Here is a 27,814-nt window from a genome sequence, read left to right as displayed (position 1 = left end):
CTGCAGTGCAGCAGCACAACTTCCGAGGCTCAGACAATCCTTCCACCTCAGCCTCCTGGGTAGCTGGGACCACAGGGTGTGCCACTACACCTGGCTAATTTTATTTTACTTTTTGTAGAGACTGGGTCTCACTGTGTCATCCAGGCTGGTCTTGAATTCCTGGGCTGAAGCAATCCTCTCACCTCGGCCTCCCAAAAAGTGCTGGGATTACATGTGTAAGCCACTGCACTCAGCCTTGGTGTCTATTTTGGATGCGCTTGGAGATCATGTCCTTAGCAGATTCTGGCATTAGGTACATTACTAAAATTACCCAAAATGCAGATAATACCAATGAACTATAAAAATGGTTGTGAGGATTAGAATAAATGTATGTCAAGTACCTAGCCCAACACTTGGCACTCAGTAAATGATAACACTTCAGTTTTGCTTCATAAAGATAAACTAAACATTATGAAGCAAGACTAGTCACATGGTCACTAAATTCTGCCAATTCAACCACCTAATTAATTCTCTCCCTTCATCCTTTCCAATTGGAACGCAAGGAAGAGCAACAAATAGGGGGCAAAAGCTAAAAATCCTTCCATAATTTCACCATTAAAAGTGATCATTTCTCAGCCAGGCGTGGTGGCTCACGCCTGTAATCCCAGCACTTTGGGAGGCTGAGGCAGGCAGATAACGAGGTCAGGAGTTCGAGACCAGCCTGACCAATCTGCCAATGTGGTGAAACCCCATCTCTACTAAAAATACAAAAATTAGCTGGGTGTGGTGGCAGGTGCCTGTAATCCCAGCTACTCAGGAGGCTGAGGCAGGAAAATCGCTTGAATCTGGGAGGCAGAGTTTACAGTGAACCAAGATCGTGCTGGGCGACAGAGCGAGACTCCATCTCAAAAAAAAAAAAAAAAAAAAAAAAAAAAAAAACCTGATCATTTCTCATCTTCTCATCGTCTACCTTAGAAACACTTCCATGGTAGCTCCTAGTTCACTGCTGTAATTATTTACTTTTTCAGTTTTACATACTAAATTATATGATCTTTTAGACACACTCCCAGTCACTTCTATATTCACAACATTCTTCCACCTGTGACTGATCCATTATTAGCTCCTTAGTAAATGTTTATTGCCTATATGAAGAAATGGCATATTATAAAGCAAAGGCAATTGAGTCAAACTTTGATTTCACAAAAGAACAAGCTGAAGGCCAGAAACATGAAGTGAGGTCTCAGCTCATACTGTTATTTAATATGCAGCAGTAAAAATCTAATTAGGGGAGATGAACGAGTAAACAATTATAAAGACTTAACTACCATCATAGACACATTTACTTTTAACCATTGCATTATCCAATAGAAGCTTATATTATTCATATTTTCTCTGATCCTATTAAATTCCCAATATTATTAAGTAAATCAGTTAAATTAATGCTAATGTATTCTTTTTAAAAGTGCTTTAGGTAAGTATTCACAATATTTTTAAAAACATATATAGCAACTAGCTGAACAGAAAAATGAATGTCCTATACAATTACTGAGTTCCTATAAAAATCATGGCTACAAGACAATGAGACCATTTTTAAACTGTCATGCAATTCAATCCCCTCCCCCTCAAAAAAACTTTTAAGAGGATCTGAAAACTCCCCTAATCAAATTAATATAATAATTTCTTGATTACAGACTCACAGTGTTCACTACTAAACACGAATGACATAAACATTATATATTTAATATTTCTCAGTGTCCAGTTGAGTTTTGCTTTCAAAGGAACTCATGTTTTCACTTCTCCACATTCACTGCCATCACCTAAGTCCATTATTTTTCACCTGGACCTCTTCAACAACTTACAAATGGTTTCCCTACCAAACTGCAGAAAACTACACAATGTAAATTCTCCCTTCATCTAAAGTAATTACATATTTTACTCTACAAATTGTAGTACATTTCATTTGTTCACTATACTTCATTCTACTTGTTCTTCAGGAATTTTATATACAGGTACTGACCCCAAAACTCAGATTAAAGGTTAAAACTCTTTAACCCATTTCCCATAAAATTTCCACTTTCTTCCCTTTCAATGTAAATTAGATTACATCTTTTCCCTTCTTAAAGTCTGTGAGTGGCTTTCCATTGTTCCAAGAGTAATATCCTATGTTCTTCCACTACCTCCATGGCCCTGCATACCTCTCTCACCTCATTATGGCATCCTATCACCTCCCACCTTGGGCTCCCAAAGTGCTGGGATTACAGGTGTAAGCCACCACACCCGGCCAAATGCATGTTTCTAATATGTATCCTCAGACTAGAATATAAGCTAGAATGAAGGCAATGACTGTGTTTCTGTTCACTCATGCTCACCACCTAATGGCATAGTGCAGTCACTTTATGATTCATTGGTGGAATGAGTATATATTTGAACTTTATTTATTTATTTTCCCCTAGTCCACTGAAAAGTATAGTTAACGCAGCATCAAGTCAAAGAGAAATTTTACTTATTTTGGGGAAGATGGCAGGAAGAGAGCTAATAAAAGTCCTTGAAAGCTTGTAAAATTCCCCCTAGATATCTTAGGAACCATCATTAGCTAATTAATCTTTCCAATTAGGAAGTACAGGCTCTATTGTCTCAAATTTCAGATAAAGAAAGGGTAAGAAATGAACAAGAAGTTTCAGGCAATTTTTATTTTTAAATAACTTATTTAATGAGATATATAACTAGGCTATAAAAGAGTATCTAAAATTCCAGAAAGGAAAACCAAGTGAGAATTGATCATTTTCTCTAACATTATGTTAGAGAGAATTGCTTTATCAAGTAATGACTTATTATCCTTATCTCTACCAGAATACAATGAGATATTAATGAGTTTAGAATCCCATATCTCTTTTTTACAGAATAATTTCAATTAATTCAGGTAGCAGGAATGAGGGAGATATAAAATTATAACTAGGCAAACGTCACAGTAATTATTGCCACCAAGATCCATTGATAAATGCTAAAATCAATGAATCAAAGTTTCAGGGAAACAGGATATTTGCGGTCTTAAAGAAACTTCTCCAAATATTTATTCCTTACAAAGGGAAAAATACTAACAACGGAGAAAATAGTAAGACACCATTTAACCAAGTGGTCACGGTTAACATAACCAATAGTAAGACATACTAACATCATGTAACCCTGACCAGATACACTGAGAAAGGCAAAACATGGTAGTCTTGGCAAAAGAACATGTGGTATTCTTGTTAAAAATGCATAATCTCAATCTAATAATAGTAATATATCAGATAGACCCAAATTGAGACAGCCTACAAAATAATGGACAAGTACTCTGTAAAAGAATGGAGGAGGTTAAAGAGACTTTCCTAAACACAACAAAGGAAACTGGATGAGAAAATAGACAATAGTGGAAAAACTAGTTAACTTCAACTAAGATCTGTAGTTAACAGTGTTATACAAATACTAATGTACTGGTTTTGATAATTATACGATGTTTACGTAAGATGTTTACATTAGGTGAAGTTGAGTAAAGGGTGTACTGGAACTCTGTACTGTTTTTGCAACTTTTCCACAGATCTAAAAATTATTTTTAAATAAAAAGTAAAAAAAAAAAATTTGGAGTCTGAATCTATACTCAAAAGATACACTGTTATAAACCACCACAAGTTTTATGGATAGCTCTGATTTCAGGTAACCTTTGTTCTTGTCAAACATTATTTGCTAAACTTACAGACTATCAGTGATTTAATGTTGACATTGGCATAAACCATACTAAAAAGCTTATGAATTAAATATGGTGTCCCATAGGTCCTTATGGTTTTGTTCACTTTTCTTCATTCCTTTTTCTTTCTGCTTCTATAACTGCAATTGCCTCATTTTCAAGTTCATTGATTCTTTCTTCCACCTGTTCAAATTTGCTGCTGAATCCCTCTTGTGAATGGTTTGTTTCAATTATTGTACGGTTAAGCTCCAGTATTTCTATTTGGTTCATTTTATAATTTCTATCTCTTTTGATGCTCTTATCTCATTCATACATCATTTTCCTGACTTCCTTTAGTTCTTTGTCTATGGTTTCCCATAGCATTTTGACATATTTAAGATAGATGATTAACGTCTTTGTCTACTAAGTCCAATGTCAGGACTTCCTCAAGGGTGGCTTCCTCCAATTTATTTATTTTTTTCTGTGAATATGCCATCCTTTCCTGAATCTTTGTATGTTTTTTATAACTTTCCATTGAAATTTATATTTTGAATATTATAATGCAGTAATTCTAGAAATCAGATTCCAGAATTCTGGCATTTTCTTTTATTTTTGAGGGGTTCAGCCTTTCATTTAGTAACTTTTCCAAACTATTTTTGCAAAGACTTTATTCCTTTTGTTTATGGTCATTAAAGTCTCTGTTTTGTTATCTTACTGATCAGCCAATGGCAGATTTAGATTTCCTTAAATGCCTAAAACAAAAACAAATAGTACTCTCCCAAGTTTTTGTAATCTGGCACTCAGATGAAGTACTCTTACACTAAGCTTGGCCACCTACACTTCTGCCTCAGCCTTCACCTTCTGCTTATCTAGTGCTCACAGATCTTCCAAAGGTAGAAGCGTAGGCACCTTTCAGGATCTTCTGGGCATGCGTTACATGTAATTTTTGCAGGGGATAAGGACGGGACAAAATTCAGCCTTTACATTGGTCACTCAGGAAACCACTAGACAGCTCAAAATGCACAACCACAGTATTTTAAGAACAAAGTCCATACTAAATACAAGCAAGTCACACCAGAAATGCGGGCCATAGTCCCCACAGCTGCTGCCATTGCCACAATGGTGAATGAGGATGGTAATCCAGTGGATTAAATGCCACAGCACTCTGAAATTCAGCTGCCCTCTTCTTCATTATGCAGTCTCCTGGTTGCTGTAAATGTCAGACCAGATTTTAGAATCCCAAAGCAGCTGATCCTGTCACTCTGCCCCCTTATGCTTGTTTCAGCGGAGGAACTAACCCTTATAATAAACCACCATACTCTGCCATTTTCGGTAATGTCACCTAGAGATTGTGTTCTTAACCACTTCAACATTTACTAAAAATACACAAACCTATGATGTGAAGTAAAACCAGCCAAAATTGTTAAGATAGTGCTGGTAGTCCCAGCTACTTAGGAGGGTGAGGCGGGAGGATTGCTTGAGCCTAGGAATTCAAGGCTAGCCTGGGAACATAGCAAGACCCACTTTAAAAAAAAAAAAAAAGAAGAGGAAAGAAAAACTGTAAGATAGTACTTGGAGCCTGCACACAAGGTTATCAGATAAACTGTTAAGCCATATAATTAGCACTAGTTCATTTGCTTATTATTCTGGGGTATATATTTTTTCATCATGATTTATGTCATTTTTAACTGTAAATTCTATGGGACTTTACAAAATCCCATATGAGAACTAATTTTCAAATTTTCTCATGGCAAGTAGAACAGAGGTTATTGGTTCTTTAGATGATTCATGCCCACTTGAGTTCAAAATCTTTTATCTATATCTCATATCCTTTTTCTGTTCCAGAAACTCTACCAGGATACGCTAGTCACCATGTCTCCTTAGGCTTCTCTTGGCTGTGATAATTTCTCAGACTTTGATTGTTTTGATGACCTTGTGAGCTTTGAGGAGTACTGGTCAGAGATTTTGTATAATGTCTTGCTATTGGGATTTATCTGATGTTTTTCTCATGGTAAGTCTGGGGTTATGGGTTCAGGAGAGGAAACATACATACATTAAGTACCATTTTCTTCACATCATATTAAGGGTACTGTCAACATGACTTACTAAACTGTTAATATAAAACTTGACCACTTGGCTGAGGCGGTTTGTTCAGTTTCTCCACTGTAAAGTTCACTGTAAAGTTTCTGCGTGTAAATGTTCCCCCATTTCATACTACACTTTTTGGTAGGAAGTCACTACATTGAGCCAACACTTAAAGAGTGAGGAGTTACACTCTACTTCCTGAGAGCACGAGGCATCTACATAAATTGATGTTCTTCTTATGAAGAGTATATATGTTAAACCCAGTCAATTGTGTAATTAAAAGCCATCTGTCGGCCAGGCCTGATGGCTCACACTTGTAATCCTAGAACTTTATGAGGCCGAGGCAGGTGGATCACTTGAGCTCAGGAGTTTGAGACCAGCCTGGGCAACGTGGTGAAACCCCATCTCTACAAAAAATGCACAAAAATTAGTCGGGCATGGTGGCACATGCCTGTAGTCCCAGCTACTTGTCGGGCTGAGGCAGGAGACTGCTTGAACCCGGAAGATCAAGGCTGCTGGTGAGCCGAGATTGCGCCACTGCACTCCAGCCTGGGTGACAAAGTGAGACCCTGTCTCAAAATAAATAAATACAAACATAAATAAAAGCCACCTGTCATTCTACAAGATTACACTAATATTATAATCATCAGCATTTCCACTCCTGCTTTCCCCACCTTACTTGAAATTAAGTTTTACCAGTATAGATGCAAAGCCATTATTTCTTTTATAAGCTTATTCTAATCAGTACTACCAAAAAAGCCTTATAAATGATCTCAAACATTCAAGACATATATTCTATTATATGACTCTATTACAATTTATTTGAACATTATCCTGCTGATCAACATTGCTCACAATTGTCATGATTACAAATAATATGGCAATTAAGCTGCTCTCTTATGGTAAAGTTGGAGATTTTTAGAATTTTACAAACTATAGAGTACTGACCCATAACAAAATAATTTAATGGACTGCAATTAGCCTTCTTTCTTTTTTTTTTAAATGAAATAGAATACAGTACAATAGGACAGGATAAAATAGAGAATATATCACATCATAAAGTACTCCAGAAGTAGTACATTATTATTTTGAAAAAGTGTGTTTTTTTCCTGTGTATCCACACATCTATATTCTTGCATGTATGTAACCTGTACTGAAAGTTTTATTTCAAATTATTCTATGGACAAATAAGATTGAAAGCCACCTCTATAAGTGGAATTGCTCTAATAAACAATATTTTCAACTTTACAAGTGACTGGCAAAGTGTCCATACTAATTTAGATACCCTCCAGCAACTTATGAAACCTTGTATATCTCTAAATCCCCACAATTGCTTGATACTGTCATATTTTCCTTAAGACAATTTGAACAGGCCAAATTGGCATCCTGTTATTTGAATATGTATTTGCCTGATTACTAGTGAGTATGAACATTTTTTCATGTTTTCATTGGCCAGTTGGGTCTCTCTTCCTTTCAATTGCCTATTCATATCCTTTGATCAGAGAGGGTTAGGGTTATCGACCTTTTATTTGACTTGTACATTAAAATTATATGTGTGTGTATGTTTATATAGTGTACGTTTATCCATAGCTAGATATACACATTTATATATAAATTTTGTTCATAGGGCCTTTTGTTAAAATGAAATTTTCAACTTTAATACAGTAAAATTTGTCAAACATTTATCCTTTCTGGTGTGAGTTTGTTGTGTCTTGTACTATAGAAGAAAACTTCCCTGGTTCTTATGTCACATATATTCTTCTAATAGTTTTAGATTTTTGCTTTTTACCTTTCATTATTTAAAATTTATTTGTGTTGGTTTGTGTCCTCTGAGACAAAAATAATTATTTGTATATGGTGTGAGGTAAACATCAGCTTATGTTTTTAACCAGCTCACAAGTATTAGTACTGCTACTAGTGTAGAATTTACTACAATAAAATTACACATCAGAAACAAACAAGTTTTAAACCTTTACATTCAAATCTTGGCTTCTGCTATTTGTAATAATAAAAAATTGGAAACAATATCTAACCATAGGGAACAGATAAATTGTTTCTTCATAATGAAATACTATATTTCTGAAAAAGATACATCTCATAAATATCAGTATTAATAAAACAAATTTTAAACATCTATTGCCATTCTCTCCCCAACACAGTCAAACTTCTTGAAAAGACTAAATGTGACCTCTTTTTTTTCCTGACCACCTAAATCTCAAACAACTTAAACCTTATTGTCATTACTTCATAAGAAAGTACAGACAGTTAATAGTGCAAAATCTAATAGCTATATTTTAGTCTTCATTTTCTAAGCAACCTAAGCTTCCTGGGCTAAGTGATCCTCCAACCTCAGCTTCCCAAGTAGCTGGGACCACAGGTACATGTTCACCACATTCAGCTAATTTTTGTATTTTTTGTAGAGAGGGAGTCTTGCCATGTTGCCCAGGCTGGTCTTGAACTCCTGGGCTCAAGTCATCTACTCACCTTGGCCTCCTAAAGTGCTGGGATTACAGGTGTGAGTCGCTAGGCCCAGTAGCCTTCTCCTTTTTATTTTTATTTCTTTTTAGACAGAGTCTCTCCCTATCTGTCGCCCAGGCTGGAGTGCAGTGGCGCGATCTTGGCTCACTGCAACCTCTACCTCCCAGGTTCAAGCAATTCTCCTGCCTCAGCCTCCCAAGTAGCTGGGATTACAGGCACGCAGCACCATGCCCAGTTAATTTTGTATTTTTAGTAGAGATGGAGTTTCACCATGTTGGCCAGGCTGGTCTCAAACTCCTGACCTCAGGTGATCCACCCACCTCGTCCTCCCAAAGTGGTGGGATTACAGGCGTGAGCCACTGTGCCTGGCTGCCTTCTCCTTTTTAATAGGCTCTTATCACTTGGCTTCTGTGAACATTACTGCTTTCATTTTTCACCTACACCCCTAACCAATGTTGAACAGTCTCTATCTGGTCATTGAATTTTGGAGTTACTCAAAACTTGGTCCTCAGCTATCTTTTCTTCTCACTCTATACTTTCTATCCTGGCATGTTTCATCACATCCATGGCTTCAGTTATCACCTATATGCAAAAGTCTCAACAAATTATAGCTCCAAATCCACATACATAACTCCAACCTTTATAAATCTACATGGACATTTCAAAGACACTCCAACTGAGTAGGTTTAAAACCAAATTCATAATATTTCCCATGAGCCTTGTCTACTACCTACTAAATCCTTAGTGTTCACAATCTCAGGAGGTGACACTATCTTCCCACCAAGTATGTAAGTCTGAGAAATAGGCATCATTCTTTACACCCTATTCTTCCCTTTTATTTAATCCAACAATTGTCCACTTTGTGTTTCTTGAATCTGTTCATTTGTCTGAATCTCCACTGACACCTCTGTAATTTAAGATGTATACCATCTCTTATAGGAACTACTGCAATGCAGGAATAGGTCACCCCTATATAGTCTGACCCTTCTCTGATCCACTTCTTGCCATGTAGCCAGAGTATTACTTGCTTTTCTTTTTTCAAAAGAAAATCTGAATATCTTACCCCTTGTATAAAACTCTCCAGTGCCTTTTCACATACTAATCAAGACTAAAATCCTTAATGTGACTAACAAGGTCTTTTATAGACTAGACTCTGCCTTCTTTCCTAACCCTGTCTCATAGCACTCCCCTTTACTTGTAACATCTCACATCACTGGCCCCTTCTTTTATTCAAGTATCCCACTACTATAAGACCTTCATAGGCTCAATTCCTCTCTGCAGAATGCACTTGCAACTTATCTTCCACTCTCTCCTAACATTCCATTTCAAGCATCACTTCCTTAGGGACTATGCAGGTCAAGTCAGAAATGAAAACTTTTACTTCAGTTTGTAATTACATAGCTCTGTCTATGACTATTTGAATTAATGTCTGTCTCTGTCACTTCACCACAATTCCATGACAGCAGGACGGGGCATCTCCAACACTCATCAGAGTCCTATGCACTTAGTAAGGACTCAAATGTTTGCTGAATAAATTATTTAGAATTATCATTTCAAGGGTAAATGCAATATGCACTATAGCCACTAGAGGATGCCCTGCTTCTGTTTTTGTACCTCCAGAACAAGCTGTGAAGATTGAAAATACTTAAAAAAAAAAAAAAAAAACTAAACTAAACCTTTTATGATAAAGTAATTTACTATTAATGTAAATAAAATTGCAGTGATTGCAAAATATCAGCATTCACAAACTACTTATTTTAATTAGTTTAATTGCTTAACACTAAATATTACTTTGTATTTTTTAAAGAAAATCACAATTTATTCAGATTTATTGAAAAAGAAATACCTCCAAAACAAATGCATAACTATTAAAATTTTAAAAAGATATATTCATGTACCAATACAAGTTATCTAGTTTATATCTGTGGATGTTTATCACACACTGAGAAACAATAAAACGTGAGGTAGTACTAAAACCTCAAGTCAACCAAAACTTGCATTCAGAACATTACCTGTGGTTCTTTTAAGAATATTAAAGCCTAAAATAACTTTTTTAAATACTAAAATGATTGACGTGCTTTGAAAAAAAGCCATCTTTTACATCTTCATTGCTAAGGCAGAAGCTTTAATAACTATCATTAGTCAGATGAAACATTAGTTGTAAGGGCCTAGAGTAATGAAAATCTTACTAAGTAAAAAGGAAATTTCCCAACACTATTAATAATAAATTATTATAAGTAGTGATCGGTAATTTTTAATATTCCAGGGTGTGTTACTTATACATTATTCACGAATAACCAAACCTCTGTGTATTGTGGAAAAGAAAAGTACCTACTGAGAAGACTGGGCAGTTGATTTGTTATGGGCTTACAAGATCAAACACACAAATTCATGGTGATAGGATAGGAAGCAGAAACAGAAGCAGAAAACTACAGATTTGTATGGGAAGAACTTCTCTACATGCAAGTTCTTACAACTCTCTAAGGAAACATTTTAAATCTATTTTCAACTTGTGTTTTAGAACTTAGACCCCAAATTAAAGATACTCCCTTCAGCCCTACTGACTTAATTGCTTTTTCAGGCTTGCACTGCCAAAACAGTTGATATTAGTTTTATTTTTAAAAACTTGTAAAATGTTCTCTACATATACTAATGTTTCATTAATTAATAAGTGACCACAGTAACAGTTATTGTGTAGCAGGTACCAGGCACTGGGACAAGAACATTCTCAACTCTGTGTACTTTCCTTATCCCCTTTGATAGATGAATGCAAGTGAGGCTGAGAAGTTAGGTAACTTTTTCAAGGTCTCACAATAAATAATGAGTAGAACTGGGATCTGAACTTAAGCTTTTCTATCTTATAAGCATAATCCTCTTAAGGAATCCTAAATGCAGGAGATTTCTCAATTTCCCAATCATGGAAATGGAAATATTGTATATAAACAATCCATTTCTAATCATGCCCTTCCCATGCCATTCACTAATCCTCCATTCCTGGATTCCAGAAATTGGTTCCATTTTAATCTCTCTGGAAAATCCAACTAAAATACGGATCAGCAATCCCTTTTGCTAAGAAATCTCTAACAGGATACAGTATTTGCCATTTCGATTCTATTTGGGGGGATTTTTTCCCCCTGTTTTACTTTTAATATATGGCACAGAAAACTATTTATCATTAAAACATTGGGAACTAATGTCCTATAAAAAATAGTTAAAATTCTTGGTGCTATTTTTTAAAAAACTTCTAGCAAAAATAAAATTTAAAAAACCCAAATCTCCATTCAAATGAAAATTTTAGTTTATTGAGCCTGGGTAAATTGAAATTAAAGCCTACTCTTAACTGTTGGCATACTTTTACATGTAAACCAATAACCTGACCTAAGGTTATGTAAGAATCCTCTATTTTAATTTTTCCATGGAGCTAACGGGAGATACTTTACTGTGGAATGTTTACTACACACTGATGTAATATGTCACTTACCTGATAGCACTAATTTCTACTGCCTATGTATTTCGGCATTTACTGGAAGCTGTACACTAAGAAAGGAAATCTAAAACCTGCAAAAGTGGTCATTTGTGTGCAAAAAAAATAGGAGCCATAAGAAATAGCAGTCTAATTGTATTGACTGGAAAATCCTTTACCTTTTCAGATTATAATCCAGGAATGACATAAAAGATAAACGTTGATCTTCTAAACTTAGGATATGTATTTTATATGCTAACATTTCATTTAAAAAATCAAAACTCTCTGAAGCATTCAACTTTTAAAATAGTTCTAAGTTCCAAAACCTTGATTCTAGCCTGAATGAACGAGTCAGAAATGTTGCAGGAGACAGTGGATAAAGAATCGTTTGGGACATAAGAGAAATGATGTTAATTCCTTTGACTCCTTATTAGTGGAATTGATTTTTTTGTTTTTTTTGTTGTTGTTGCTGTTGTTGTTTTTTGAGACGGAGTCTCGTTCTGTCGCCCAGGCTGGAGTGCAGTGGTGCGACCGCGGCTCACTGCAATCTCCGCCTCCGGTGTTCAAGCGATTCTCCTGCCTCAGCCTCCTGAGTAGCTGGGATTGCAGGCGTGCGCCACCATGCCCAACTAATTTTTGTATTTTTAGTAGAGAGGGGGTTTCACCATGTTGGTCAGGCTGGTCTCGAACTCCCGACCTCGTGATCCGCTCGGCTCGGCCTCCCAAAGTGCTGGGATTACAGGCGTGAGCCACCTCGCCCGGCGTGGAGTTGATTTTATATCAACCACTCTTGGCTTAAGTTTACTTACCTGTCTACTGGTGAGACAGCATTTGATATTCTGAAGGGTCCCTGTTGTGTAAATAGTGTATTAAATCTTAAGTGTTTATTGAGCACCTAATTGTTGTCCAACTCGAGGATGCTCCCAGATCCAGGCAAATGCCAACCTCAGCGTTCCCTTTTCCGTTTAGTCTCTCCAGCCCCCGTCCCCACCCACAGGCAGGACCAACTCTGGGGCTGAGAAGTCGCGCTGTCGTTAGGCCTCCCGAGTGTGCAAGCATGTGGCAGAGAAGGGAAAAGAAGGGAAGTCACATTCTGACTACAGGCCTGGACACTTGCTATCCGTGGGGACAAAATGTCAGCACTGGCAGCAAATAGCGAGAAAAAGTGCAGCGCACTAGCGAAACAGCGCGTCCGCAGGCGCGACACCACAGTTTGGGCGCCGACACCCTCCGCGCACTGGTCCCTGAACTTTACCTGGAGCTTATCCCGGTCAGGCCTGATCTCGAAAACGAGGGCTCCTCAGCGCGAAGGCAGGACCCAGCTCCATTAAAGCTCTCGGGCAGGGGTCCCCTCTACCCACTGAAGCGATAGCCGGGAGGGTATTCGTAAGCCACCACCACAACCACCCCTCAATCCCGGAACGCCCCCAACACCTGCCCGGCCGCTGCCGCTCTCGCGATAATTCTCGGGCCAGTCTCCCGTCAGTCCTCTCCACGCCTTCCTTCTCTGACCAATCATGGAGGAGTCGTGGGTGGAGTTTTGCTTTTGAGCGGGGAGCGGGGCCTTCAATCTTTGCTATCTGGCGCTGGGAATGGGCGGAGCTGAAGAGGGCTGGGGCGGGGCTGGGCGGGGCTAAATTGGGGAGCGGGGCAGGGCACGCTCCAGTTCTCGCGAGACTGGAGACCAGGAAGACGCCTGCAGAGCTGGGCTGCTGGTGCAGCAGAGGCTGAGGCATCAGGTGCAGCTGCATCCGGATCTCCTGCCTTGGAGCCTACTCCTTGTCTCTAAGTCGGGAGGCAGGACGTGGTCAGGCCGGGGCTGTGGAGGTGCGCTGTGTCCCCTAAGGCCTAGAGGATTCGGGCTGCGGCCTGTCGGATCCAGTCAGGGAGGCGCCCACACTCCTGACAGGATAAGATGGCGGCGATGGCGCCTGGAGGTAGTGGCAGTGGTGGCGGCGTGAATCCATTTCTCAGCGATTCGGATGAGGACGATGACGAGGTAGCGGCAACAGAGGAACGGCGGGCAGTACTTCGGCTGGGTGCCGGAAGTGGCCTAGATCCTGGCTCTGCGGGCTCGCTGTCGCCACAGGATCCCGTGGCCTTAGGAAGCAGTGCGCGGCCAGGGCTCCCTGGGGAGGCGTCGGCGGCTGCAGTGACCCTGGGGGGCACCGGGGAGGCCCCGGCCCGATTGTCAATTGATGCGATCGCTGCTCAGCTGTTGCGCGATCAATACTTGCTGACCGCCCTGGAGCTGCATACTGAGCTGTTAGAGAGTGGCCGGGAGCTGCCTCGGCTGCGCGACTACTTCTCCAATCCAGGCAACTTCGAGAGGCAAAGTGGAACCCCGCCGGGGACGGGGGCGCCAGGGGTCCCTGGAGCAGCCGGCGTTGGGGGCGCTGGAGGTCGGGAACCGAGTACAACGTCGGGCGGGGGACAGCTCAGTAAGTGGACGCAGCCTATCACACTCCGGCAGGGTTGTTGGGATTGTAGGAAGTTACTGTAGGGGAGAGGGGGTATTTCTGCCTGGGTCCCGAGGATAGGGACATTTTAAGGAACGAGAGTATTGGGGTAGGGGCGCTCTTTTGCGGTGGAAGCAAAAGGATCAGGCAGTGACTGTTCTCTCTGCCTGCCTCCAACCCTTGGCTGGTGTTACACTTGGCTCCTGGCTCCCCTATTGGTGTCAGTATCTATAAAATATCAAGAGTTTCTAGTTCCCTGGCTATTACGGGACTCCAGAAGGTTCCCTTTCATACTAGTTTATTGCTTTAAGCATTTTTCCTTTTTCTCCAGTTACCTGAATCACACTACCAGGAAATAGTGTTACCTGAAGTGCCTGCAGTAGTTTTTTGAGTCTGAGCCAGGAAAGAAAGAATAGGACACACTGCTGCTGTCTCCGAAAAGTCAGATGTACTTAAGACCCTTTGTCTTTGGGACGACTTTTTCACCGCCAAAATTAGGTTTTCTGCTGCACAAAATTTGTTCTGTTGAAGTAAAGTTGATGTAATTCAGTTTCAATGCCTTAATTTCAGTAATGTTCAAAATTACAGGAAATCCAAGGAGCAAGGCAGACAGGTTCTACCAGCAGTCTGTCTCACCATCCCACCACCTTGCAGGCTTTTCTCTCTGCATTAGATAGGAATTGATCTTTTTACCTTGTTGGAATGATTTTTAGCAGCATAGAGTAATCGTTTACCCCACATATTTGTAAGCATCTCTTATGGCTTGAAAACTTACTGTCAAAGATGTACTGTACTGTATGTAGGATTCCCAGTGTCTCCCTTTTGGGAGATATCTTAAATATTCCCTTACTAATGTATGGAGGTTTTAGTATGAGGCCATGTATTAATTCTATATTAACAAGTATTCATATAGAATTTTTAAACTGCAGCCTAATTGATTTTTTTTTAATCACTATGCTTTTGAACAGTGCTAGAGACTTAAATTGCCAAACGTAGACGTGGTGGAAGCTTAGGGAGTGCATTTTCTATCAAGGTGAATCTTAAATATTTCCCCCTTGGATATGGGATTTTCTTAGTAGTTATAATTTCCTTACTCAATATGTAAGATAATCTTCTTTTTCGGGAAAAGATTTTCTCATTGCTGACCTTTCAGACTATAAAATGAGACAGTAGTATAACAAAATTGTTATGTGTGGTGGTGGTTTTTTTTTTTTTTTTTTTTGGTTTTTGTGTTATTTCTAAGATTTCTAAATTATCTCATGATTTTTCACCAGACAAGGTCTAGCTAAAATGTCACCTTTGTAAATGCTTCCTCCAGGCTTAGGTAGTTGCTTGGTGTCTTTCATTGTAACTTTCAAACCTCCATCATAGTCTTTAGCCCGTTTGTATGTGATTTGTTGACAGTACCATTTTTCTCCATTGGTCAGTTCTTCGGAGACATTTTTATAATAAATTCTTCACACTTTGCTCAGTCCCTGGCTGTTGATGAACATAACAGAATTGTATCTGCTATGTTTTCAACCGTATTAATACAGTGAAATGGATTATTCCTTACTTGGTAACTTTATTCATTTAATTTTAAAGAATTTCTTGCCCTTTTCACCCTGTCCTATTAGGGCTATCATAGCATTGTTTCTAGTGAAAATTCCTCCTTGCAAACTTTTTGTATTGAAAGAATTATAATTGAGCTCATTAAATAGTTTAGCAGTGTTTTAGAGTAAAACTTTACTTCTAAGTGCCTTTGCATTATACATTTTTATAGTTTCTTGAAATAACTAGAGTCTTATGATCAAGTATCACAATTAAATATTCATGTGCACCTGTGCTTTTCTATTATCCTCATTTATTTGTACCTGTTTTAGGTACTGGATATATAAGTGTGTGTGTTTGTCTCTCTGTGTGTGTGTACACATCAAGGTTATTAAATTTTTACTTAATACTAAGCAAATGAACAACTGGGCAAAAAATTCAAAATTATCCATAATCCCACCAATGGTGTTTGCTTTTCCTGTCTTTAATGGTAGTTGCCTTACCTGCCTTTTCTGTGCATGCATTTTAAAAAACAAAAAACAGATTAAACTGTTTAACATAGTCTTATACAGGCACTATACTTTTTAGCATCAACTTGGATGTAAAATTTGCATACAGTAAAATTTACACGTTTTAAGTGTGTGCAGTTTGGTGAGTTTTGACAAATCAGTCACTACCACAATTAAAATACAGAACATCAGCAGGGTGCAGTGGCTCACGCCTGTAATCCCAACACTTTGGGAGGCCGAGGCAGCCAGATCACGAGGTCAGGAGTTCGAGACCAGCCTGGCCAACATGGTGAAACCCCTTCTCTACTAAAAATACAAAAATTAGCCAGGCAGGGTGGTGCATGCCTGTGATCCCAGCTACACGGGAGGCTGAAGTAGGAGAATCGCTTGAACCCAGGAGGCAGAGGTTGCAGTGAGCCGCGGTCGCGCCACTGCACTCCAGCCTGGGCGACAGAGCGAGACTTCATCTCAAAAATAAATAAATAAATAAAAATAAATAAAATGAAATACAGAACATTTTTATTATCCCCAGAATTCCTTCATTCAATATCCTTTACTTCCATCTAGACCACCACTGATCACTTAGAACAGAGTTTCTCAACCTGGGCCTGGGCACTTTCAACATTTTGGGCCTGGTAATGCTTTGCCGTGACTGCTGGCCTGTGTATTGTAGAATGTTTAACAGCATCCCTGACCTCTACCCACCAGATGCCTTTAGCAACCACCACCATACCTATGCCACCCCAGTTACGACAACCAAAAATGTCTCCAGCATTGCCCAGGGAAGGGGAGGGCATAATTTCCCCAGTTGAGAACTACTTCTATAGATAAGTTTTGCCTGTTCTAAAATTCCATATAAATAGAATCATAGAACGTAATTTTTTGTGTATCTGCCTTCAGCATGTTTTTAAAAGTCATCTATTTCTGTGTGTGTATTTCTAGATTATTGCTTTTTTATTTTATCCCTAAAAGGGGGGGATAAAAACATTTGTGTTTTTTAAGACATTTGTGTTATAAAGAAAGCTCCCATTTACGTCTTTATAAGAAACTGCCAAACTGTTTTCCAAAATAGACCATTTAAAATTTCTACCACCAATGTACAAGAGTTCCAGTTTCTGTACATCTCCTAAACACTTGGTATTTTCAGGCTTTTTAATGTAGCAATATCTCATTGTGGCTTTAATTTCTATTTCCCTGATGACTTACGATTCTGAGGTCCTTTTCCTGTGCCTTTTGCTTAGTATATTTTTTATGAAATGCCTATTCAATCTTTTGCTCCTTTTTTTTCTCCTTCAACTTCCAGGGTACATGTGCAGAGTGTGCAGGTTGGTGACATAGGTAGACATGTGTCATGGTGGTTTGCTGCACAGATTAACCCATCACCTAGGTATTATGCCCAGCACGCATTAGCTATTTTTCCTGATGCTCTTCCCCTCACCCCCCATGTCCATGTGTTCTCATCGTTCAGCTCCTACTTATATATAAGAACATACAGTGTTTGGTTTTCTGTTTCTGTTTTAGTTTGCTGAGGATAATGGCTTCCAGCTCCATCTATGTGCCTGCAAAGGACATGATCCTGTTGCTTTTTATGGCTGGCTGCATAGTATTCCATGGTGTACATGTATCACATTTTCTTTATCCAGTCTATCATTGATGGGCATTTGGGTTGATTCCCATGTCTTTCCTATTGTAAATAGTGCTGCAATGAAGATACACATGCATGTATCTTTATAATAGAATGATTTACATTCCTTTGGGCATATACCCAGTAATGGGATTGCTGGGTCAAATGGTATTTCTGGTTCTAGATCTTAGAGGAATCGCCACACTGTCTTCCACAATGGTTTAACTAATTTACAGTCCCATCAACAGTGTAAAGGGATTCCTATTTCTCTGCAACCTCTCCAGCATCTGTTGTTTCTTGACTTTTTAATAATCATCATTCTGACTGGCCTAAGATGGTATTTCATTGTGGTTTTGATTTGCATTTCTCTAACGATCAGTGAGGATGAGCTTTTTTTTCATATGCTTGTTGCTGCATGAATGTCTTCTTTTGAGAAATGTCCATTCATGTCCTTTGCCCACTTTTTAATGGGATTGTTTGTTTTTTCTTGTAAATTTGTTTAAATTCCTTGTAGACTCTGGATGTTAGACCTTTATCAGGTGCATAGATTGCAAACATTTTCTCTCATTCTGTAGGTTGTCTGTTTGCTCTGATAGTTTATTTTGCTGTGCAGAAGCTCTTAAGTTTAATTAGATCCCATTTGCCAATTTTTGCTTTTGTTGCAATTGCTTTTGGCATTTTTGGCATGAAATCTTTGCCCATGCCTCTGTCCTGAATGGTATTGCCTAGATTTTCTTCAAGGGTTTTCATAGTTTTGGGTTTTACATTTAAGTCTTTAATCCATCTTGAGTTAATTTTTGTGTAAGTTGTAAGGAAGGAGTCCAGTGTCGATTTTCTGCATATGGCTAGCCAGTTCTCCCAGCATTTTATTAAATAGGGAATTCTTTCCCCTTTGCTTGTTTTTGTCAAGTATGTCAAAGATCAGATGGTTGTAAGTCTCCAGTCTTATTTCTGAGTGCTCTCTTCTGTTCTATTGGTCTGTGTCGGTTTTTGTACCAGTACCATGCTGTTTTGGTTACTGTAGCCTTGTAGTATAGTCTGAAGTAAGGTAGCATGATGCCTCCAGCTTTGTTCTTTTTGCTGAGGATTGTCTTGGCTATACGGGCTCTTTTTTGGTTCCATATGAATTTTAAAAGTTTTTTCTGATTCTATAAAGAATGTCAATGGTAGTTAAATGGGAATAGCATTGAATCTATAAATAACTTTGGGCAGTATAGCCATTTTCATGATATTGATTCTTCCTATCCATGAGCATCCTATTTATTGTGTTCTCTCTGATTTCCTTTAGCAGTGGTTCGTAGTTCTCCTTGAAGAGGTCCTTCACTTCCTTTGTTAGCTGCATTCCTAGGTATTTTATTCTCTTCGTAGCAATTATGAATGGAAGTTCATTCATGATTTGGCTCTCTGCTTGTCTGTTGTTGGTGTGTAGGAGTCCCTGTGATATTTGCACATTAATTTTGTATCCTGAGACTTTGCTGTAGTTGCCTATCAGCTTAAGAAGCTTTTGGGCTGAGACAGTGGGATTTTCTAGATACAGGATTGTGTCATCTGCAAACAAAGACAATTTAACTTCCTCACCTCCTATTTGAATACCCTTTATTTCTTTCTCTTGCCTCATCCCTGGCCAGAACTTCCAATACCATGTTGAATAGGAGTGGTGAGAGAGGGCATCCTTGTCTTGTGCCGGTTTTCAAGGGGATTGCTTCCAGCTTTTGCCCATTCAGTATGATATTGGCTGTGGGTTTGTCATATATGGCTTTTATTATTTTGAGGTATGTTCTTTCAATACCTAGTATATTGAGAGTTTTTAACATAAAGAAATGTTGAGTTTTATCAAAGGCCTTTTCTGCATCTGTTGAGATAATCATGTGGTTTTTGTCTTTAGTTCTGTTTATGTGATGAATTACATTACTGATTTGTGTATGTTGAACCAATCTTGCAACTCAGGGATGAAGCCAACTTGATTGTAGTGAATAAACTTTTTGATGTGCTGCTGGATTCGGTTTGCCAGTATTTTATTGAGGATTTTTGCATTGATGTTCATCAGGGATATTATTTTGCCCTTTTTTAAATTAAGGTTTTTTACATTTTGGTTTTGTTTCATTATTGAGTTGTAAAAGTTCTCTATATGTCCATTATCAAATGTGAATTTTGTAAATATTTTCTTCCAGTCTGATTTGCCTTTGTATTTTCTTAATGATGTGTCTCAGACCAGGTGTAGTGGCTCACACCTGTAATCCCAGCACTTTGGGAGGATGAGGTGAGCAGATGGCTTGAGCCTAGGAGTTTGAGACCAGCCTGGGCAACATGACAAAACTCCGTCACTACAAAAAAGTACAAAAATTAGCCGTGTATGGTGGCCTATGCCTGTGGTCCCAGCTATTTGAGAGGCTGAGATAGGAGGCTCGCTTGAGCCCAGGTGGCCAAGGCTGCAGTGAGCCATGATACCACTGCACTCCAGCCTGGGAGAAAGAACAAGACCCTGTCTCAAAAAAAAAACCCCAAAAAACAGTGTATCTTGTGAACAAAAGCTTTTGATTTCATCAAATCCAGTTGACTGTTTTTTTCTTTAATAATTTATGTTCTGCACTGCATGTTCTCACTCATAGGTGGGAATTGAACAATGAGAACACATGGACACAGGAAGGGGAACATCACACTCCAGGGACTGTTGTGGGGTGGGGGGAGGGGGGAGGGATAGCATTAGGAGATATACCTAATGCTAAATGACGAGTCAATGGGTGCAGCACACCAACATGGCACATGTACACATATGTAACAAACCTGCACATTGTGCACATGTACCCTAAAACTTAAAGTATAATAATAATAAATTTAAAAAAAAATAATAATTTATGTTCTGTATGTCCTTTTAAGAAACATTTGCCTACCCCAGAGTTGCAAAGATTTTCTCTTATAAGTTTTATAGTTTTTACTTTTACAATTAGGTCAATGGTGGCAGGAACTGTATTTTAATGAAGGTATCATAAAGGAGAAAAGAAATATTTCCTAAATATTCCTCCTATAAACTGCAAACATTTATAGTACAAACTTTAGTACAGTTTTAAAATACTTGTATAAAACTGTGCTCAGTACTCTATTTGGAAGATTTCAACTAAGCTCCTGATCACACGAATTATATTGTCTAGGACAGGGCTACTGCCTATTTTTAAAGGTCCTCTATATATTCAATTTTAGCATGTCGATTGATACTACTTGGGTGTGATTTTATAATACTCAATAAGCACTTGTTGGTTGATTGCAAACGTTTAAAAATTGGTAGTATGGATTATCTAAAACATTATTTTGATTTGTTTTTGTATATATTTTGATATGTGTCTGATCTGAAAATTCAGAATACTTTAGAACAATAAATGTTTAATAAAAATGGTTTTCTTTATTTAATGATGTTTAAGAACAATGTAATCCTATTAACCTTTATAATTTTAGATTTAGTGAATTATTTCCCAAAAACTGTTGACTTGAGTTAATACTGTAATATAGTTGTGCTTTTAAACATACTTTAAGAAGTCTTCATACTGTTTAATTTTTTTCTTGATTATAAGAATAATCCATATTTACAAAACATTCAAATATGAACAGGATATATAGCTTTATAAGTTTGATGTTTTCAATAGAATTTCTATTAACTGAATAAAATTACTTTTAACAGATATTCTAAGGAAATCTCAGTTTTAAATAAATTCTTGTAGCATCGTTGTAATGTTCCTACTAAATTTACATGATGAACCAATTAGATCTTTTATATGTAATATTATTTGCTGGAATATACACACACTCTGTGTGTGTATGTGCGTGTGTGTGTGTGTGTGTGTGTGTGTGTACCCTGTATTTTTGCCAGGTGAGCCAGGATAGCTTCTATTCAGTACTTTGTTTTCTAGTTACTGCAAGATAAAAATTGTGGTAATGACATTGATGAACACTAAGCAGATTATAGTAACTTAGCAAGAGTAATGCTTTTTCTGCTTGAAGCATTAGGGCTCTAATCAAAATTAGACTGTAATTTCTTATGATTAGCCCAGTTCTGTGCACAATAGAGATGTAATGTGATCAAGTGGAGAGGGCAACTAACATGCCTTTTGGTGATAGATTTCTTTTACCATGCCTTCAAATTTTTATAAGGCAGCTAATCAGGAGGTAGTCATTTATGTTTGAATGTAATCATTTCACTTATGAGCTTGCAGCCTTCCAAAATCATCTTCCTTTTTTTTTTTTAAAGGCGGAGTCTCGCTCTGTCGCCAGGCTGGAGTGCAGTGGTGCAGTCTTGGCTCACTGCAGTCTCCACCTCCCAGGTTCAAGCAGTTCTCCTGCCTCAGCCTCCTGAGTAGCTAGGACTACAGGCGCGTGCCACCACACCCAGCCAATTTTTGTATTTTTGGTAGAGACCAGGTTTTACCATGTTGGCCAGGCTGGTCTCAAACTTCTGACCTCATGTGATCCGCCCGCCTCGGCCTCCCAAAGTGCTGGGATTACAGGCGTGAGCCACCACGCCTGGCCTAAAATCTTTCTTTCATGATCCAGTATATCGTTTCTCAGAACTCTGAGAGCATACATCTAACTATGCTCAGTGTTCCTTTCTTAGTATCGCCAACACTAAGATGTCACGATTGCTTTCTTACAAACTTTTCATCCCTTCTACTTTATAAAGTAGTTCCCTCTGTTAAGTTGGGATTGGATTTAGTGTTTCCTCTGCTTTCTGAAAGCGAAAATACCAGCGCAATTTTTCTTTTTTTTTTTTGAGACATAGTCGGCCTCTGTCGGCCAAACTGGAGTGCAGTGGCACAATCTTGGCTCGCTGCAACCTCTGCCTCCTGGGTTCAAGTGACTCTGGTGCCTCAGCCTCCTCAGTAGCTGGGATTACAAACCCGTACCACCACACCTGGCTAATTTTTGTATTTTTGGTAGAGATTAGGTTTTGCCATGTTGGCCAGGCATGTCTTGAATTCCTGGCCTCAAGTGATCTACCTGCCTCGGCCTCCCAAAGTGCTGGGATTACAGGCGTGAGCCACTGCGCCCAGCCCCATCACAACATTTCTAAAATTTATTAAGTTCACTGCTTTTACCTGAATTAGACTTTCCACTATTCTCTGGGCCATAGACATTCCTAAATGTATCTACTGTGTAACTGTCATTTTTCTTTCCTATGTCTTTCCAATTGTTTCAAATTTATTCCTGTAGTTAGATATAATCCCTGCTTAGCATGGTGGCCTGAATATAGTTGGTATTCAGTATTTTTACATCGATATATTTATTAAACATTGTGATCAGTTAAGGATTACAGCGATCTAAAAGTTTAATGCATATCCTTGAGCTTACATTCTTGATGGAGAGGTAAGACTAACACATGAAAGAATTTGAGAATAGTCTCCTGTGGCAAAGATAATGTTTACAGAAGGTAAACATTCTGATATAGAAAAATCTGTTGATTGTGAAAATGAAATGGGCCTGTGGAGACGTAAAAGTTAAGTTTGACCCTCAAGGGTGGGTAAAATTTTGAATAAATAGTAACTTCATTATTTGGCTATATTTAGACTCTTTATCCTGAGTAAGGAAAGGAAAAGGAAGTACAGGTGAAGGAAAGATAATAGCTCTTGTATTTTTTCATGTTTAAAACATCATCTGTGGGAACATGACACTCCCTGCTTACCATCATCTGCTTACCATATAATAGGGTGTTTCCACTGAGGTAGTTGCAAAAATACAATATGACATTTCAGCCTCTTGTGGTACTCTAAAAGGAAGCAAGATAAGGATATTAATCTGGGAAAACCAACCTTATTTCTGTGAAAAATTAAAATTATGCTTTCTACTTTTCAAACAAGGAAGTTAGAGCTGGATCTTCAGAATGTTTGTTAAAAACCTAGATTGGTTGTTTGGCATTTTTCAGTCAAAAATTAAGTTTAGTGAATTTGTTTTTAATTTAGCTTTTAACTGTGCTGTTCCACCCTATCCTGCAGCTCCCAGCCTCCCAGCCTTGTCTAAAAATACACAATACTTATATCTGAATTACAAATATCAGTTGAGAAACTTCACATCTACAGTATACTTAGTTTCTACAAACTAAGGAAATCTATATAGGAAAACCTGAACAAGTTGACTGTAAATTGATTAATTTTCTTTAAGGATAGATTCCTCACAGATTTCTGAGAATTGAATACCCATTACAATTGGATATAGCAATGGTATTTACCAAGATTCAGCAAAAGATAGCGGAATCAAGAAGAATGCCCTAGAGCTGATATGTTTGGATTATAGTAAGATACAGAACAGACATCTCACGTTGGTGTGAACAAATAGAGAAATATGGGCTTCATCAGAGTAGCTGTGGAAACATTTGTGACTGATAAAACAACAGTAGGTCTGTGCCAGACTATACCAACTATAATTTTGAAATCAGCCTATTGTTTGAAGACCACTGGACTTGTACCAATGTCTGATCTTCAGTTCTGTCTCTGCCACTTACTGGCCCTTTCAGCTTGGGTAAATCACTTCTTAATGCAGAAGGCAAGCCACGTAGTAAAAACTTGATCATTTAAAAAATAATTAGAGTGACAAACCATAGCACCACACTAAGTCACAGATGAATAATCTGCCTAAAGCATCACTTCATTTCATCAAGGCGCCCACACTGCATAGTATTAAACTTAATCAAAATTAGGATAGTCACATCCTACATGTGATTGTAGGATATCTGGGCAAAGCCCAGGATCAACTAAACCTCATCTGACAGCCAAATATAGTCATCAACTGTTCCTCTGTGTGAAATAAACTAACAAGGCCAAATTAGCTTGTGCTCTCTTTTTTTTAATCTTCAGGGTTTGCTGCATGGTTACTTACAAGTTTCTGATCTAGTCATGGAGCATGACTAAACCTCAAGGAGGAGTAGAACACAGTTGCAATCATGGGTGTAGCCTTCTTCCAGATTTTCTCAACTATTATGTCAAAAATCCTCAGCAGTCAGAAATAGTGTTCATTTGTTTTTGAAACCAGCTGGTCCTGTTGTGGGTGGATAAGATTGCTCAAGGTAGTATCATTGACATTTCTGTTACTTCAAACCACCTATCAGTGTGTGCTTGTGTGCTCCCGTAGTTCAGGCTTTAGCTCACATTTGTACCATCAGTTTTAGTCTTATCCTATAGCTTTAATCTCTTCCTTCATCCTTACTCTTACTTGATTTTAAGAGTTACTCATTCATAGTTATTCATTCATGTCATTCTAGCTAAAACCTTTTAAATAAGATTGCTTCCTCCTGTCCAAAGCAACTTTTTCAAACCTTTTTTAGTAGCAAAAAATATATATTACAGAAAAAATGTATAAACCTCACTAGGAATTTTTTAATTTCTTCTATTTTTGTGTGGTGTATTTGTCAAAGTATAAAAGTGGCTTTAAAATATTTTGTTGTGGCTATGTATAATAAAGTTATCCCTTTAGTTTTGCTTCTTCCTGCCCTTTCAACCGTGTTGTCCATATGCAAAACCTTTATTCTACTCACATTGTTTCATTTTTCCCTTGAAACATGCGTTATATTTTCTTGAATATTTATATTTATTATATTATATTAATATTATATTTTCTTGCCTGGTATCCTTGTCCACATTATTTTTTTTTCTTATGGAATACTTGTCCTCTGTTCCATATTTTTTCTAAATCCTGTGCATCCTTAAAGGAAGGTCCTGTTTATATTCCTGCCTTTCCCTAAAGTTTCTCCAGCCCATAGTGATCTCTAAATCTTCTGAACTTGAGGGGTTTTTTTGGCTGTTCCACTTATGGAAATTAATTATATACAGACCTGTGAACATGTGTTTCTAATTAACTCTTAATATTATTGAAATGTTTGTGTGTAGATGTTTTAGCTGACTAGATTTTTTAAAAGATGTTAGCTCATACATAGGTCTTATATTGTCCTCTTTCATGCCTAGCACAAACGCCTAAGGTAGACAGTTTATAGAAAATTTATCTATGTATCACCAGTACTTAATATTTTGCCAGCCTACAAGCTTTCAGTAAATATTGAAGTTATGTTAAAGAATTGATCTTTAGGTAGTAGTTTCCTATACATTTATAAGTTGGGAATATTTTCTTGTGAAAATTAACCTTTTACTTTATATCCGATTTCCTCAAATCTGTCTGAGCAAGATTCCATCAAGGCTATGTTTCTGAGGCCATTCACAATATCAAACCCAACTTACCTGATTAGGCGATCAGAACATGGATGCTCTTACATATTATTCAAGAGAACCAATGGTTTAGAGCTCAGGCTTTGCTGTCGGAGAGCTTAAGTTCATATTTCTATTCCGCCACTCCCTCATTGCATGACTCTGGATAGTCTTTGTTTCCTTTACTGTAAAATGCAGATGGTAATGACTCCTTTAGCATGGGGTTGTTATGAAACGTTATCTGTGTAAAGTATGTGGCACAGAATAAGTGGTCAAAAAGAATGCTAATAATAATAATTACTATTGTTGTCATCATTAACAGTAATCATTCTCTTTACTAATAGCTTTTCATATGATAAAGTCATCTTGAATTATAGAAATTTTAAGTGAATAGCTTGTCAATAAAGTTTCAGCATGTAAGTTTCTTCCCAAGTTTAAGTCTTGACTTTGAAGTTCCACTCTTTCTGAAACCTTGTGACAAAGAGAAAAAGACAGTGGGCTGCAAACTGGGAGGCTTGAATTCTACTTCTGGCTTGCTCACAGATTAATTTTTTAACCTTTAAGATAAAGTAAGCCAATTGTATTATTGTTATCCATGTATATGACTTAATTCCAATGATTTATAAGCTTCCTTAAGGCAAAGACAAAGTTTTACCTAAGTTTTATCTTTGTACTCCTCACTATGGCTTAGTAAATACTGCATAAGTACATAGCTTCAGTTCTCTTATCTGTAAAAATGAGGGGATTGTACTGTCTTAATTCCTTTTAGCTCTCAAATATTTTGGACATAGAGGTCAGTGAAAAATTAGCCCCATCATTGGAGAAGAATTGAGGATCAGGAAAATACAAATGTGAGTGCCGCAGTTGCTAAAAGTAAAGGGCTGTCCCCAACATTTTTTTAAATTTTTTTAATGGAAAGATAGACCAAGATCCTGGTCTATCCAGAAATTAGCCTTTCTCTTCTGGTGTATCATGTGTATTCTGAAGTGTTTCACATCTTTCCTTTCTTTTTCACCAAGGTTACTACTATACCAAGCCTTCCAAATAATTTCAGAACTGACCTTGAGTGGGAGGAGGCACAGTACCTTTGTGGTTTTACTCTGGCATTTATAAATACAGTGCCCACATAAAAGAAATTTTTCATTAGTATTGAATGAATTTTACATTATTTCCAAAGTGGAAAATTTACAGTTTTATTTTTTTAACTTTCATATTTTAGAGTAGCCTTATAGGTTCTCTTTCTTTGACATACATCTCTGAGATCCCTCCTTAAGTGAATAACTGTTTTTTCTTTCTTTTTTTTTTTTTTGAGACTGAGACCAGCTCTGTTGCCCAGGCTGGAGTGCAGTGGCACGATCTCGGCTTACTATGACCTCTGCCTCCCAGGTTCCAGCAATTCTCATGCCTCAGCCTCCCAAGTAGCTGGGACTCCAGGTGCATGCCACCAAGCCCAGCTAATTTTTTGTATTTTTAGTAGAGACGGGGTTTCACCGTTTCAGCCAGGATGGTCTCGATCTCCTGAACTGGTGATCCGCCCATCTTGGCCTCCCAAAGTGCTGAGATTACAGGCGTGAGCCACCACGCCCGGCCTGTGAATAGTATTTTAAAATGTTTACACACAACCTCAGGTTTAAATAGAATTACTTTTAAAGTAAGTCTGTTATTAGCAATATCTTTATATTTATTGAATTTATTATTATATATTTCTTTCTCATGACAGATTTTTTTAAGCATGGTTGAATAAATCGTCTTTACTGAAAGAATTGTAATATAAAGCAAATTGCTTGATTTTTTTTTCCATTTGTGA

General features: G+C 37.9%; 2 protein-coding genes across 8 annotated transcripts in view; one reads left to right on the top strand and one right to left on the bottom strand.

The window, feature by feature from the left end:
- The window catches only part of PIGN (phosphatidylinositol glycan anchor biosynthesis class N), a 141,407-nt gene extending 128,243 nt beyond the window's left edge, over positions 1-13,164 (bottom strand). The window contains exon 1 of the mRNA XM_030810307.1: positions 12,964-13,164. The gene's annotated coding sequence lies outside the window, so the exon portion shown is untranslated. The remainder of the gene's footprint in view (positions 1-12,963) is intronic.
- Positions 13,165-13,366: 202 nt separating this feature from the next.
- RELCH (RAB11 binding and LisH domain, coiled-coil and HEAT repeat containing) overlaps positions 13,367-27,814 on the top strand; it is a 120,684-nt gene continuing 106,236 nt past the window's right edge. For 4 of the 7 annotated variants that reach the window (XM_030810305.1, XM_030810299.1, XM_030810298.1 and 1 more), the window contains exon 1: positions 13,367-14,149. In XM_030810305.1, coding sequence (XP_030666165.1) covers positions 13,624-14,149 — 526 coding nt within the window. In that variant the 5' untranslated portion in view covers positions 13,367-13,623. The remainder of the gene's footprint in view (positions 14,150-27,814) is intronic. The other 3 variants (XM_030810302.1, XM_030810301.1, XM_030810300.1) reach the window with 1 other exon arrangement.

Source organism: Nomascus leucogenys, chromosome 4, assembly GCF_006542625.1.
Source record: "Nomascus leucogenys isolate Asia chromosome 4, Asia_NLE_v1, whole genome shotgun sequence".
Classification (NCBI taxonomy): domain Eukaryota; kingdom Metazoa; phylum Chordata; class Mammalia; order Primates; family Hylobatidae; genus Nomascus; species Nomascus leucogenys.
Note: the sequence above shows the minus strand (reverse complement) of the source record. Positions and strands in the feature narration are given on the sequence as shown.